The sequence below is a fragment of the Hyperolius riggenbachi genome, chromosome 9 (assembly GCF_040937935.1).
Source record: "Hyperolius riggenbachi isolate aHypRig1 chromosome 9, aHypRig1.pri, whole genome shotgun sequence".
In the NCBI taxonomy this organism is placed as follows: Eukaryota; Metazoa; Chordata; class Amphibia; order Anura; family Hyperoliidae; genus Hyperolius; species Hyperolius riggenbachi.
The window spans coordinates 172,761,654-172,777,489 of NC_090654.1; the positions used below are offsets into that span (position 1 = coordinate 172,761,654).

The 15,836-nt window shown below is 43.6% G+C and overlaps 1 protein-coding gene across 25 annotated transcripts in view; it reads right to left on the reverse strand.

Moving 5' to 3' along the window:
• Positions 1-15,836, reverse strand: part of ERC2 (ELKS/RAB6-interacting/CAST family member 2) — a 1,931,514-nt gene that overhangs the window by 1,669,221 nt on the left and 246,457 nt on the right. The window contains exon 1 of one of the 25 annotated variants that reach the window (XM_068253694.1): positions 11,743-11,897. The exons of the other annotated variants lie outside the window; for them this stretch is intronic. Coding sequence (XP_068109795.1) covers positions 11,743-11,799 — 57 coding nt within the window. The 5' untranslated portion in view covers positions 11,800-11,897. Of the gene's footprint in view, positions 1-11,742; positions 11,898-15,836 lie in introns of those variants that run through there. 25 annotated transcript variants of the gene reach the window in all.

Genomic DNA, 15,836 nt, shown 5'->3' on the forward strand with positions numbered 1-15,836 from the left:
ACGCGCTAGGCAAACCCAGCCAGACATTTAGAGGTAAGCCTATGGGTGTGTATCTTGCCATCCGCAAAGCAGACACTGGGACACACCAGACCATGAGGCCTTATGCCTCTGGTGTGTTGTCTGAAGCACAGTCAGATACAGAACTCGAGAACACTTTCAGTAGGTGCGTGGATCAGGTCTGGCTGACCTATTCCTTGCACCCAACTTAAGGGGGGAGTTGTGATGAACACTATGGAAAGTCGTGCATAATCTCCGATTTCTGTATTGTTGAGCAAAATGTCAGTTTTGTTTTGGCACTTTCTGTTTAAACGTACAACAGATGTCTTTTCCCTTCAGTTCTGAATTAGAGCCCCTCACCCCTCCACTTCCTTCCTAGCTTTTCACACATAGGTGCTACGACCAAATGCTAGCCTTGAAGCAGGATCAGCAGATAAAGATCAGTCCTTCTGGTTCCCTCTCAAACTTCCCTCCAAAACGGTGAACAGACAATAGACAAATTTCATGTATTATTTATTCAAGATGCGGTTATTGCAGACAAATGAAAAATATATTTTCTGGTTCCTAAAAATCAGCCTAATAACTAATCCAAATACTAGCCTGCTAGCTGCCAGGGGGACTCAACTACTTATCACTAGCAGACCACACATGCTAATCTAACGGTATTTGGTGTCATCGGATCACACATTGGCCGCATGTTACGAATCTGGTCTCGGATTCGCTGTGCGCCAATCCAGACAGAAATGGCGCAGGTTATTGGTAAATTGTGTCATTTTAGGCTTGTACAGAAATCCTGCCTCTCATGCTCCAGAGGAGGTAAACACACCTACTTTCCAGGTAAAGCCAGCCCAAAACTCAGATCCTATAAAAGTTGGGGCAAGAACAACCCCTCCCTGTTCTCCAAATTTCACCGATCAGAAACTGTCCATGCATGCGTTCCAGGAGGACCGAACGCATGCTTTGTTTCAAGGCCTTTTTTTTATATCAATGCCTGCATTTGAACTGGACTTTATTTGTTTCTAACCCACACGGACTGCATTCAGCTAAAGTGAACTAAAAATCTACTCAGCAGAGCTGAAAAGGCTTGGTGTTTATTTAACAGTTTCACAGCATCAGAACTTTGTTTTTCTTACCAAAGCATAATTTTTAGCTGCATTTTAGCTAAGCTCCACCCATCAGCTGCCGCTGGAGAGATACGTAGAGGGCGCACTTCTCCTGTGTAGCTGGCGGCAACTGAAGTCAGTGACGGGACCCGGGTTCCCGAAGCTGCGGGCAGCGGAGGACGGCGGCATGGGAGTGATCGGAATTGTACAGCTCTAAATCCCTTTAAGGGCCCTCACTTTACACAAGATTCAGTAACGCCTCCTACATACGCTAGACTGAGCGCTGATGCAGCCTTGAATGGCCATCTTGGCAGACAAGAATTGTGTATAAATCAAAGACAATTGTGTACAGGTGTTCTCCAAAGATGCTTAAAGAGTAACTGTCAGGGCCCTTTTCCACCAGCGCGTTTGCGCTGGCTGAATTGCAAAAACGCAAACCGCTAGCGATTTTACAATCGCTACGGTTTGCTTTTTAACATGGGAATCGCGGTAGGTCAATTCCACTACCGCGATTCGTTTTTGCGGGGAACGCGAACGCGCGGCGGAGCGATAATTGCCGCGATTTTGCTATGCAGTGCATAGCATAGCAAAATCGCGGCCGCGAACGTCGGGGAATCGCCGGTAATTGCGATTCAGCAATCGCTAGCGTTCAGCGTGAACGCTAGCGATTGCTAGTGGAAAAGGGCCCTTAGGCATTAAATCAAAAAATCAATTCTTTATTTTCTGATAAATAAGTAATAAGGATGCTAACCAATCCAAAAGTTAAAAATCACTCATATTTTTCTTCTCCACAAAACATAATTCCCAAGTTCCCCTGGCTCTTATTTGGTACATCTGCTGCACAAAGGAAGTTGCAGGGCATGCTGGGTTTTTTCTTCTTTACTTTCCTCTCAGACATAGCTAATGCAGCCTGATTGGCAGAAACCATTTTCCCTACTGTCTTCCCCTCCCACACCTCTGTTCCTCTCTGATTGGCCAATATTTCTCATGCTGAAACAATGCACTTTCTACTGCAGAGCTGGGTGGGAGTGTCTGAAGACGAGGAAGAGGGTGGGCAATGATACACAGACAGAGTAAGGGAGGAAATTATGTCAGGATTGGCTTCAAGATAGACACAGACAAAATGGAAAATCCTAAGAAGTATTTTCTCTTTTTTTACTATAGAAAAATCTCCAAAATAAAAATGTGAACAGTGCAATACATATGTTATGTAAGTAGAGCAAGTATTAATCTACTCATATGTGTGTTTTTTTCTGAGATAGTATGGCTGACAGCTCCACTTTATTAAGCAATAGTCTTTTCAAGCCCTACTCCATTGAGCCAAATTAATCAATGCCATGCACTGATGAAGATCAACCAATCCGAAACAGTCTGTATGCATGTTGGATTATTATGGCTCTGTACTAATTACAAGATGACACATTACATTCCAGTGGATCTGGAGGTGTGTTTAGCTTCTAAGGACGACAATAGTTAATTTGCATATATTCAGCAGTGATGCACTGGGAGACATTTCGGAGCTCACTCCAACCTGAGTTATCGCAAATACTTTCTGTTTTAAGAAAGCAAACTTTTGTTTTCTATGCATTTTAGTAAGGGGCCTTTTTGGACCACTGTAGCCCCTTACACACTCCAATGAGTTCTGGTTCACCATAATCTTGTTGGTTAGTCCATACCACAACAATGGACGAGCAAACTGTGTCCCTCCTTACTGTGAGAAAACGCGGAAAAGCTACCGCGAGTACTCAAGGTAAGGCGGCTGATTCCGCGTTCAACAAGCCGGCGGATTCCGCGTCCGACGCGTCGGTTTGCACGCATAGGCCTACATCTGTCCGCATGGCGGAACGCAGAGAAACCGCCGTGTGCTCGGATAGCGGTGCGGCTGGTTCGGCGTCCTGCACAGCGGATACATTGCAAAACAGGTCTGGTGTGGCTGGGACTGATAGTCCGCACAGGTTCAGAAGGACGCGTGCGCGCGTTGAGAGGCAGAGCTTTTATGACAGCCAGAAGGGTGTCAGCTGACCAAGCTGGTCAGCTTACAATTTTACCACTTCCTATTGGTCCAGCACTTAGGGGAGACGCAAGGAGAGCGCTAGGGTATATATACTAGGTGCTGGTCATTTCTCTGGTGTCTGCCGTTGCGATCACTATGTGGTAGCACTCAGACCTTTTGCTAAATCTGTGTTGTTATTTCTCTGTTATACTTCAGACTAGTTCCAGGGTGTTGATGATCAAGGAACTCACACCCAAGACTAGGGAACTGTATTATAATTATGTTATACTTCAGACTAGTTCCAGGGTGTTGATGATCAAGGAACTCACACCCAAGACTAGGGAACTGTATTACCACTCTGTTATATATCAGACTAGTTCCAGGGTGTTGATGATCGCGGAGCTCACGCCTAAAGAATAGGCATTGTTATTATTTGTTATGACTTTCTGCTTTCCTGACCACTCTCTTGATCTCTGAATTGGTACTTCGCTATATCTGATACTCTGTTGCCGAACTCTGCTTGTCCTTGGATTCTGATTCTGTCTCCTGTCTTTGTACCTGATCTGTCTGTCTATTGCCGACCTGGCCTGTCCGACCTCGAGAACTATTTCCCCTGTTGGGAGATAGTTCACAGACCTGTCAGTGACACTTCACCCCTGGTGTCACTAACACTCTGGTCCTTCCCACTCTCAGCCTGGCTCCGCCCCTTGGGGAGCCTCAGGCCATTGGAAGGAACCTGTTCTTTAGGCAGTACCTCCTACTGCCTTGCACCCTCTGTACGGGTGCTCTCCTCAAAGTATTACTGTTACACCAAACACTCAGATATTACTCAGGTGTCCAGAGGTTAGAGATATATCTGATTATCGGTGATACTGCAGATCATCTATAATCGGGTATATATCTGTATTCACGGTGATACTGCAGATCACCGGTAATCAGACCCTCTCTGTGTTACACCGATCGTTACACTTACCTTACCTTGAAAAGAGATATTCATTAAGCTTTTTACAGAGGACTGAAGTCTAACACATGATACTGTGCCCTGCAAGCATTCAGCAGGTATCTTTTTCCCCTCATGTCAGTTTAAATGTAGCATTTTCATGTTTAACCAGAGCCCAGATTCAATTTGGAAAAGCATTTAAGTCCTTCAATGTGATTTTAAAGTTGAAAGTCATTTAATTTTTTTCTTCTTCAAATACTGACACTTATCTGAAGTGTTTCACGTCAGGGGATGTTAAGGTGTATGGGGCTTTTAATGAGCTTTAAAGGCAAATTAATGAGTTCCCAGGCATACATTTTTATCTTTTATCCCAATGTGATCTTAATTAGGTTGAACAAAAAGCCCTGGAATAAAGGTAATAAAGATTTGCTAAGTCAATATAACATGAGCCGGTTAAATATTTAATGCTGAGGATAAATGCTGCATCCCCACTTAAACACAGGAACTGGTAACAGTAATTTCTCCTATTGGGTATTATGAAGACATCATTAGACGACAGTGCAGAACGCAGCGCTGGACACTGACAGAACGCCATCTGCTCAGACATGCGGTGATTATTTAAACTGACAACAGCCATTCTGTCTGGGTCACCACAGGTTATTACCATAAACCCAAATGGCTCTGCTGTCCATTGCCTGAAATTAAGTTGCGGCGCTGCTAAATAACTGTCTCCTTCGGAGAAAAAAGGCTTTTGGGTCAAACTAATTAAAATGATCCTTTATTGGATTTCCAAAACTGCACTGTTCACCGGTCTAGCCTCAGTAATTAGATCAATAAACAAAAGGATCTATGTCTAGGAATCACATGCTAAAATTAAAGTGTTTATATGCTTTAACATGAAACAGAAGAATACCACCTCAACCTTCCCACTCTCTCATATCTAATAGTAGAAGTAGTGCCTTTGTCACCTTATTTATGCAACATCCCCCTCTCTCTCCCACACCTTTACTGATCGCATAATATAATCTGCAGCCTGATCCAAAGTTTTAGCAGTCTTTTACTTAACTGTGCTTCCAAAGTCTTAAAACAGGGCTCTGGTTTAGCCCCAGCAATATGTGCATGTAAACCACAATATGCACAGAATATTTTATTAGCTTGTACATAGGATTGATATACACTTGATACTGGGAACCTCAGAATTAGGCCCATCATTTTTGTTGTTGAAATAATCAGTTTTAGTACAACCCCTCTGAGGACTGGTGCACACCAAGAGCGGTTCTGAGTGTTTTTAAAAACACTTGCGGGTTGAAATACACTTGGCTAATGTATTTCAATGGGATGGTGCACACCAGAGCGATTCGTTTTTTTCTCCAAACGCAAACTCGGGTCATGCAGCATTTTTGCTGATTTCTGAGGCAATTCTGCCTCAATATAAAGTATGGGAAAGTGGAAAACCGCTCTGAAAAATGCTAGATCAAAGCAGTTTTCCAAGCGCTTTAGTTACAGTAGCTGTTCAGTTACAGCTCTAATTAACGAAATATAAAAAACGCTACACAAAAATGCTCCAAAAACCGCTAAACATGTTTAGAAAATCGCTCTAAACATGCCTAGAATCGCTCTGAAAAACCGCTTCAAAAACCGCTAGCATTTGCGGATGGTCTAATGTGGAAGAGAAGGCTGCAAATGTTGAGCAACGCATAGAAGGGATTTTACACCTACGGGAGCTGTACCTTAATAAGGGGCTATTGTACTTGGATGTTACACATTAAAGGGAGCTTCTGCATATTCAAGGGGTCAGTGTTACACATAGAAAAGAAGATACACACAGAAGGTGAGCCAAAAGAAGTTGGACTGGTAAGGAAAAAAAAGTATCAATCTGCCCTTGTTTGTTGGACTATCTCCAATCTTCCAACAATATGGATATGGATATGGATACATGCAGAAAATATTATAGAATGTGAACTAAGTTATAGTCGAAGGGGAAGGCAACATTATGTTTCATTGTTCAGTAGAAACAATGGAGCTTTTGACAATTTGCCATCAATAATGGAAAACACAAGAGTGGCCGTTGCATTGGAAAAGATCAGTTTACATTCCAATCCTAAGAAAAGCAATGCCGAGTGCTCAAATTATCGAACAATTGCACTTACCTCACATTCTAGCAAGGTAATGCTCAAAGTTCTACAAGCCAAACTACAGCAATAAATGGAGCGAGAACTGCCAGACGTGCAAGCTGGTTTTAGAACAGGGAGAGGCACCAAATATGTAATGTGAAAAGCTGGATTGGATGAGTCACATGCTGGAATTAAAATAGCTGGCAGGAGCATTAATAATCTTGAGATATGCCGATGATACCACTCTGATGGCTGAAACTGAGGAAGAATTAAAGAACCTAATCATAAATATCAAACAAGAAAGTACCAAAGCTGGTCTCAGTGCAGTTTCTAGGCTAAAATGCACCCAGGGCGAGGGTGTAAAAATTGCGCCCCCCCCCCCCCGGAGCAAGGTATGGGTGCCCGCAGTATAGGTTAGCCAGGTCTAGTTTCACTTAGTATAGGTCCCCCCAGTATAGGTAGCCAAGAATAGGTACCCCAGTATAGGTAGCCAGGCATAGGTGAGCCAGTATAGTTGCCCCCGCTATAGGTTAGCCAGGTAGGTGCCTCCAGTATAGGTAGCCAGTATAGTTGCCCCCAGTATAGGTTAGATAGGCAGGCGCCCCCGGTATAAGTTAGATAGGTAGGTGCCCCAGTACAGGTTAGCTAGGTGGGTGCCTCTAATATAGGTAGCCAGAATAGTTGCCGCCAGCATAGGTTAGATAGGTAGGTGCCCCCAGTATAGGTCATTTAGGTAGGTGTCTGCAATATAGGTAGCCAGTATAGTTGTCACCTGTATAGGCTAGCTAGGTAGGTAGGTGCCCCCAATACAGATTAGATAAGTGCCCCCAGTATAGGTTAGATAAGTAGCTGCCCCCCCAGTATAGGTTAGATAGGTAGCTGCCCCCCAGTATAGGTTAGATAGGTAAGTTCCCCTCAGTATACGTTAGATAGGTAGGTGTCCCCCAGTATAGGTAAGATTAGGTAGCTGCCCCCCCCCCCCCCCTTCCAGTATAGACTAGATTAGACAGGTGCCCCCCAGTATAGGTTAGATAGGTAGCTGCCCCCCAGCATAGGTTAGATTAGGTAGGTGCCCCCCAGTATAGGTTAGATAGGTAGCTGCCCCCCAGTGTAGGTTAGATTAGGTAGGTGCCCCCCAGGATAGGTAGCTGCCCCCCAGTGTTGGTTAGATAGGTAGCTGCCCCCCAGTGTAGGTTAGATTAGGTAGGTGCCCCCCAGTATAGGTTAGATAGGTAGCTGCACCCCAGTGTAGGTTAGATTAGGTAGCTGCCCCCCAGCGTAGGTTAGATTAGGTAGGTGCCCCCCAGGATAGGTTAGATAGGTAGCTGCCCCCCAGCGTAGGTTAGATTAGGTAGGTGCCCCCCAGGATAGGTTAGATAGGTAGCTGCCCCCCAGGATAGGTTAGATAGGTAGCTGCCCCCCAGCGTAGGTTAGATTAGGTAGGTGCCCCCCAGGATAGGTTAGATAGGTAGCTGCCCCCCAGCGTAGGTTAGATTAGGTAGGTGCCCCCCAGGATAGGTTAGATAGGTAGCTGCCCCCCAGCGTAGGTTAGATTAGGTAGGTGCCCCCCAGGATAGGTTAGATAGGTAGCTGCCCCCCAGGATAGGTTAGATAGGTAGCTGCCCCCCAGCGTAGGTTAGATTAGGTAGGTGCCCCCCAGGATAGGTTAGATAGGTAGCTGCCCCCTAGCGAAGGTTAGATTAGGTAGGTGCCCCCCAGGATAGGTTAGATAGGTAGCTGCACCCAGCGTAGGTTAGATTAGGTAGGTGCCCCCCAGGATAGGTTAGATAGGTAGCTGTCCCCCATAATGGAGGGGGGAAGCACCGTAGCCGCGGGGAGGGCAACCCGACCTCTCCCTCCCTCTCCCGGGCCGCCCTCCGTGCTCCCCCCTCAGATGTATAGTGAGCAGCAGCAGCCAGGGAGGGAGCGCTGTATACAACATACCTCCCTGGCTCCAAGCGCTGCTCTCTCGCCGCCGGTCTTCTCCCATCTGCCAACACGCTTATACACACGCTGCTTCCGGCTAAACAGGAAGCAGCATGTGTATAAGCGTGTTGGCAGATGGGAGAAGACCGGCGGCGAGAGAGCAGCGCTTGGAGCCAGGGAGGTATGTTGTATACAGCGCTCCCTCCCTGGCTGCTGCTGCTCACTATACATCTGAGGGGGGAGCACGGACGGCGGCCCGGGAGAGGGAGGGAGAGGTCGGGCTGCCCTCCCCGCGGCTACGATGCTTCCCCCCTCCATTACAGCGCCCCCCTCCCAACAGCGCCCCGGGCGGTGGCACGCCCCGCACGGGGCTAGAAACGGGCATGGCTGGTCTACTGCATGACATCAAGAAAACTAAAGTCCTGTAATCTGCTACAATTAACAATCTATAAAAAAAGGAGAAAAGGGGGACGTTGTGACAGATTTCATCTTCTTGGGATTCGAAGATCTCTGCTGATGGTGACTGCAGCTATGAGATTGAGAGATGCTTGTTACTTGGGAGGAAAGCTATGGCAAATTTGGATAAGATACTAGAGGATAGAGATGTCACTTTACCAACAAAGATCAGGATAGTTAAAGCTATGGTCTTCTGAGTAGTAACATATGGCTGTGAAAGTTGAACTATAAATAAAATCATGCATAAAAAATGTATGCTTTTGGATTGTGGTGTAGACAAAGCTACTGAGATTTCCTTGAACTGCTAGAAGATCTAACCAGTCAATACTTAAAGAGAGAAAGCCGCTGATAGACGCGACTGGAGGCAGGGCTGCGGCAGTTAGGCCTGCCTCCAGGAGCAGCCAAATGTACGACCAAGTCGAGCGGGGGGGGAGGGGGGGATTTGGGGGTGAAGGGACCCCCATTTAGTGGCGCAATAGCGGCGGTTTAGCAGGGGCACCCATGCCCCTGCTAACTTTGAGCTCTGAAGCGAGATTTATTCTCGCTTCAGAGTCTCTTTAAGGAAATATGTCCAGAGTGTTAACTAAAGGGGGTTGATACTACAATTAAAGCTCAAATACTTAGGACACATATGGCCCATATACAATTCACCTTTCCCCTGAGTTTTCTCAGCACTACACAGTGCTAATATATCCTCTGTCTTTGTTACCACATTCATGCATCCTGTTTATAGAAGTGTTTTTTTAGGGACTTTGATAATGTCCCTTTAAGATACCTAAATGAAATATACATAGTTTTTTTTTCAAGACAAGTAAGGCTTTCATTGTATGGCATTCCCTCAAACTCTTTTGTTTTCTGTGCATTTTAAAGGGGAAAAGACAGAAAAAAAACATTATTTCTCAGTTTAACCAATTCCATTTTAAAAATAAAAACTGCTATTGTAGATAAAAAAACACAAATTTTGTTTGCCCATTTCTACTGTGTATCATAAAACTTAATTATGTTCGTGTCACAATTTATGGTGAGGATATTTGATTCTGAAATAATGCTACAGTGTGTATTTTCTCTATGAACTGAGAAAATAAAAGTATTTTAATGGGTAAAATCAATGTTATTGGCTCAGGGAATATATATTCCCTTTCACCTACTGTTCTAAAGCATCCTAATTACCCTGATCAATTGTGAACAGCTGTTTTAATCAACTCAACAGGTGAAAAATAGCAGCTCTCAGCAGTTGGTTTGTGGACAGTCATGGCTAAGACAAAGGAGCTCAGTGAGGACCTGCGGTTGTGCATTGTGGCTGCTCGCAAGTCAGGAAAGGCTACAAGGCCATTTCTAAATGTTTTCCAGTGACTACAGTGCAAAGTATTATTAAAAAACAACAAGATGTTACGCGCTGTGGAAAATCTCAGACAACGTGGTCGGGAGCGAAATGCGACACCTGTGCTGGCCAGGAGAATAGTGAGAGAGGTGAAACAGAATCCAAGGATCACCACCGAGGCCATCCTGGTGAATGTGGGCTCTGCTGGTGGCAATGCCTCAAGACAGACAGTCCAACGAACACTGCACACTGCTGGGTTCCACGGATGCAGACTAAGGAACACAAAGCTTGATTGGCCTTTGCAAATGCTCATCTGGACAAATAAGAAGACTTCTGGTCTGCTGTGTTATGGGCAGATGAAACAAAAATTGAATTCTTTGTTCACAATTATGTTTCCTTCATTTAGGCTACTTGCACACCAAGACGTTGCGTTTTAGGGGACGTTATGGTCCCATAACGCGCCCCTAACGCAACATATGGTGGTGCGGGAGAGGACGGTAGAGTGAGCTGCATTAGGCGGCTCTATCCGCATGAGGTCTCCCAGGGTGGCGCTGTTTGGCCGGCGGGACCACGTGATGCGGAGCGAGACACTCCGCATCACATGGTCCCGCCGGCCAATCAGCGGCCGCCAGTGCAGTGCATGTTAAGTAGCCATGTGCGCGGCTACTGTAGCGGCATCTCCCCGCCTCCTCTCCGCCCCCCACTGAGCATGTGCAAACAGTCTAACGCGGCTAAAGCCGCTAGAACGCACAGCATGCTGCACTTTCACTACAACGTGCAGCGTTACATGTAACGCAACGTGAGAAGTGTGAACAGCCCACTTGTGTTACATTGCTGTGCGTTGGGGGAGCGTTACAGGCTGCACTAACGTGCGCCTGTAACGTCCCTGTGTGGAAACAGCCTTAAAGTAAAAAAGGAGAAACCTTCAACCCAAAGAACACCATCCCCACTGTCAAACATGGTGGTGAGAACCTAATGATTTGGGGGTGTTTTTCAGCCAATGGACCAGGGAACCTAAACACAGTAAATGGCACTATGACAAAAGAACAACAGAGAAACTTGGCCTTGGGCACCAGTGGACATTTCAGCATGACAATGATCCAAAACACACAGCAAAAGTGGTGAAGCAATGGTTAGCAGTTAACAACATTAACGTTTTGGGGTGGCCCAGCCAGAGTCCTGACATGAATCAAATTGAGAATCTGTGGAGGGAGCTAAAGATCAGGATGATGGCAAAAAGAGCATCACTGGAAAGTGTTCCAAGGAGACAGCACCCAGGTGTGCTTGCCTGGGATTGTGCCGATGCCTTGCCTTGACCAGATTGCTCAAACAGTCCTAGTACAACCAAATGTAAAAAAGAGGCGGCAAGAAGACCCTCTAAACTGGAAGATTTGGAGCTCATTGCTAAAGATGAATGGGCAAAAATACCCGTGGAGACATGCAAAAAGCTGGTCTGCAATTATAGGAAGCAGTTGATTGCCGTAATAGCCAATACAGGCTGTTCTATTGATTATTGAGAAGAGTATGAATAATTTTGGACTGGACACTTTCTGCTCAAATGTAAATAAAAGCTGAGAAATGTTTTTTTCCCCACAATAATGCCTCTTGTACATCGTCTTATTATCTTTTAGGAGACACTTATATAATTTCCCGTCAAAACATTACTTGCTGGTTTAATAAAAGTAACTTTCAGTCAAAATTTGCCATGAGTATGAATAATTATGGGCAGCACTGTATGTTTATTTGGTTTATGGTTTATTTTAGCCACTATGGGGCACTATGGCGAAAAATTTTAACATTTAAAATATGTGCAAACGTACATATCAGAAGTACATTTTTTACAGAGTAAAACGAGCTATAAATTACTTTTCTCCTATGTTGCTGTCACTTACAGTAGGTAGTAGAAATCTGACAGAAGCAACATGTTCTGGACTAGTCCATCTCTTCATAGGGGATTCTCAGGGATTTATTTATTTTCAAAAGCACTTAGTGAATGGCAGTTGCTCCGTCCAACTGCCAAAAAAACTGTGTAGCGAGCAGGGAAGCTGGCCAGCATCATTGTTTAAAGGGAACCTTAACTGAGAGGGATATGAATGGTTTCTTTTAAACAATACCAGTTGCCTGGCAGTCCTGCTGATCTCTTTAGCTGCAGTAGTATCTGGATCACACACCTGAAACAAGCATGCAGCTACTCCAGTCTGACTTCAGTCAGAGCACCTGATCTGCATGCCTGTTGAGGGGCTGTGGCTAAAAGCTTTAGAGACGCAGGATCGACAGGAGAGTCAGGCAACTGGTATTATTTTAAAAGGAAAAATCCATATCCTTCTCAGTTTAGGTTTCCTTTTAAATCCCTTTTAGGAAATATATTTATAAAGAATAAAAGCCTTGCTGAGAATCCCCTATGAAGAGATGGTCTAGTCCAAAACCTGTCACTTCTGTCAGATTTCTACTACTTACTGTAAGTGACAGCAACATAGGAGAAAAGTAATTTATGGCGCATTTTACTCTGGAAAAAAACATACTTCTTATTTGTCTATGTTTGCACATATTTTACATTTTACAGTTTTTCGCTATAGTGCCCCTTTAAGGATCCAGCCAAGAGTTAAACAGATATGCAAAAACTGATTCTGCTTGAAGTAGTAGAAAGAAAGGGAAATTTTAAACACAATGTTTCATGTGTTAAATGTATCACATTTACAAGTCAATATATTTTTAACAAGTCTGGGTGAGAATGAGCACAGTGCATTACAGGGCAAAGAAGATTGCAGGCTGTGCTATGTCAGTCCCGCAGATAAAACCATTGTAATGAATCACATCTCACGACATCCAGGTAGCACTGGAGGGCGGCAGATAAAAGACCAATGCGAGATAGCAAAAGGACAGTAAAGGACACTGTGGAAGCAGTTATTCCCAGATTAGATTTGGCAGCTTATTCCTCCCTCTCTCTCTTGCACATGCACACAAAATTGTACGCAAAGATTTGGACACCACAATCACACAACTAATTCACTTAATTTTGTAAATGAAAAGTAGTTAACAACTACTGAAGTTAACAATGTATTAAACAGCAACATATTTACAAACTCCTCTGCTCTGTGCAGGATTGTACAGGACTGCAAATTGTAGAGAACCGCAGCTCATCAGAGGTTGCAACCGACTCAGCTGCATAAAAAGGTGCCTGGTCATGTCAGTTTTTGAGAATTGGCATCCGTTTTGTACGTATTTCTATGGATGTGTTCACACATAAATCTGTACATTTCCGGTGCAGTCCTGTCAGTTTTTGTATCAGTTTTGTGTGTGTTTCTGTGAGTGTGTTCATACATAAAAGGTGTACACTTATGGATCAGTCAGGTAAAACCTCTAGAAAACTGTTACGAGAGGACAGAACAGTACTGGACCGAACCAGAAATGTGTCGATTTTTGGGTGAACCAGGCCTTAGGCAAGACAAGACAAATAACATTTATATTGTACTTTTCTCCTGACTGACTCAAAACACTTGAGCTGCAGCCACTAGGGCACGCTCAGTAGGCAGTAGCAATGCTAGGGAGTCTAGCCTAAGGACTCCTTACTGAATAGGTGCTGGATTGCTGAACAGGAAGAGGCGAGATTCATACCCAGGTTGCCTGTGTCAGAGGCAAAGCCCTTAACCAGTACATTATCCAGTGAATAAGGATTATTGCACATGCTTGAATGTTTTCCTGCTCATCACTGGGTTTCCTGTGGGAGGCAGTTCATAAGATCTATTAAAAAAATCCTATATAATAAAACCTAACTATCCCTGCCTCATCCTTTCCCTGCGTTTGCCCTACTGCGCATGTGCTGCACGGACAGCCGTTAGGACGGGGACAGGGGGCTGGTTGGGCTTAGGTCTACTAGTAAATAAGTAAAATAGCAATTTAAAAAGAAATAAGTACAAAAAAATTAAAATATAAATAAAAATAAACTTACCCCCTTCCAGATGTTCAACAACACCTTATTTACCCATACAAGTTAGGTCGCTAGGAGGGATATGTCACCAGTTGTGTTGCTGCTTCCATTTGAGCCATAACCAACCTGCTTGACTTTCAACAGTTGGGGGTTTCTTGTGATAAGAAAGAAGACTCCCCTTAACAAAGAAAACCTACTACACTGTTGAGGGACAAGGGAATCTCCACCATGTTTTGTGTCCTCCAAATAGAAGGAAGGAAAACTGAATTGGGGGAACACTTTTGGTGCTCTGTAGTCACATCAAAGCTTATACAACTATGCCATTATTTTATCAGTTGTTATATTTGAGGTAGCCATTCTTGGGAACTTGCCAGTAACAACTGCATTCATCCCTACTGAGCAGGTATAATTAATTTACCTAGCTAAAGTTTAAAGTCCAGAATGAGGAAAACAAACAGGAAACACAAGAAGGAGATTCCTGCCCTTGCAAGTCTAGAGGATGGTGGGGAGGAGCCACTAGGGGAAAAGTTAATGCCAGAACAGGAACTTGAACAATTCATAGTTAAAAAGTAGCAGGGCATCCTAGCTGGTGATCACTACAGCCATAACCTGACCCATAAACAATGATTGGGGAACCAAAAGTAATCCCCTAAACTGACATCATAAGTCAGTGACTGGTTGTGTGCGAGTTTGTGCCCATTTGTCTTCCTATAGAAATGCCTTAACTGGGATTTTTTATGGTCTTGTGTCACATCTACTGAATTTACACTGATAAATCAAACCAACTGTCTCTTGCAGCAGTTATTAAAGAGGAACTTTTACTGAATATACCTTAATAAATAAACTGCTTACGGTATTATTTTACAAAATCAAAATTCATTTAGAAAGTATTTAGTCATTGTTTGCCCATTGTAAGATCTTACCTTCTCATACCTTTAGTGGTTTCCCCAATTGCCACTGTATTCTCAAAAATACTTTACACAAAATTACAAATTGGGCATAGATAGTGGGACCACTTCCTAAAGCCTGTGTAGGCTTAGAAGCTTGAAAATACAAATATCTCAGCACTAAAAATCATGAGAAGTATAAGAAGTTATATTGTCTAACCATTTACCATCAATAATAATCTGAAATGTCAACTTAACAGTGGCCTTACCTTTTACAGAATTATAAACAATGCACACAAAACTGCACAATTTCATTTGACATTGTGCAGCTAGAAATTTATTAACACACCTAGATGTTAGTCATCCTTTTGTGCACATTTTATGAAAGGTAAAATCCTTATAAAGCATGACTAGCCTTAGTTAACCTGAGAACAGAACATTCCCATCAGACTTATATGAAGTACTCAACGGTAAAATTTATATTTCTGTTACAACAATAGAGACTTCAATCGATATACATTACACTGGCTGCAGTGATCTGGTGGAGTGCAGCTGCCCAGAGACATTGCAGCATATAACGAAGGTAGCAGGGCCATAACATTTCCCTATACTATGCCTAATAATGCAGAACAGAAGACTCTGAGTGCACAACACACAGCCAAGCCCAGAGAAGGGCACATAACTGCTGTGTATCACTGAGACGATCTTCCAAGCCATCCAGAGCCCCAGAGCCATTAATTAAAGCGCCACAAATCTACTCCTGCCGGGAGGCAGCTATTGTCAGGCAGTAAAAGTAAATAATTACAAGAACAAATATCCACAAATAGCAAAGTGTCAGCTTGGATTAACATAATTTTATTTTTAGTCAAGGCAGATGTGTTTTATTTTGAGATTATATCTAAACATACATATTTACATCTATATATCTATGGAGAGAAAAATGTACTGTAGACAGGGATAGCGTGGCAAGAGAGAGACAGAAGAGAGACAAGGTAAAGAAAGAATAAAAAGTTAAAGTGTAACTGTCGGGCATAAAATCAAAAATTAATTCTTTATTTTTATCTGGTAAACAAGTAATAAGGATGCTAACCAGGTAATCCAAAAGTTAAAATCACTATTACTTTTCTTGTTGATAAGTGATCATTCCCAAGTTTACCTGACTCTTATTTGG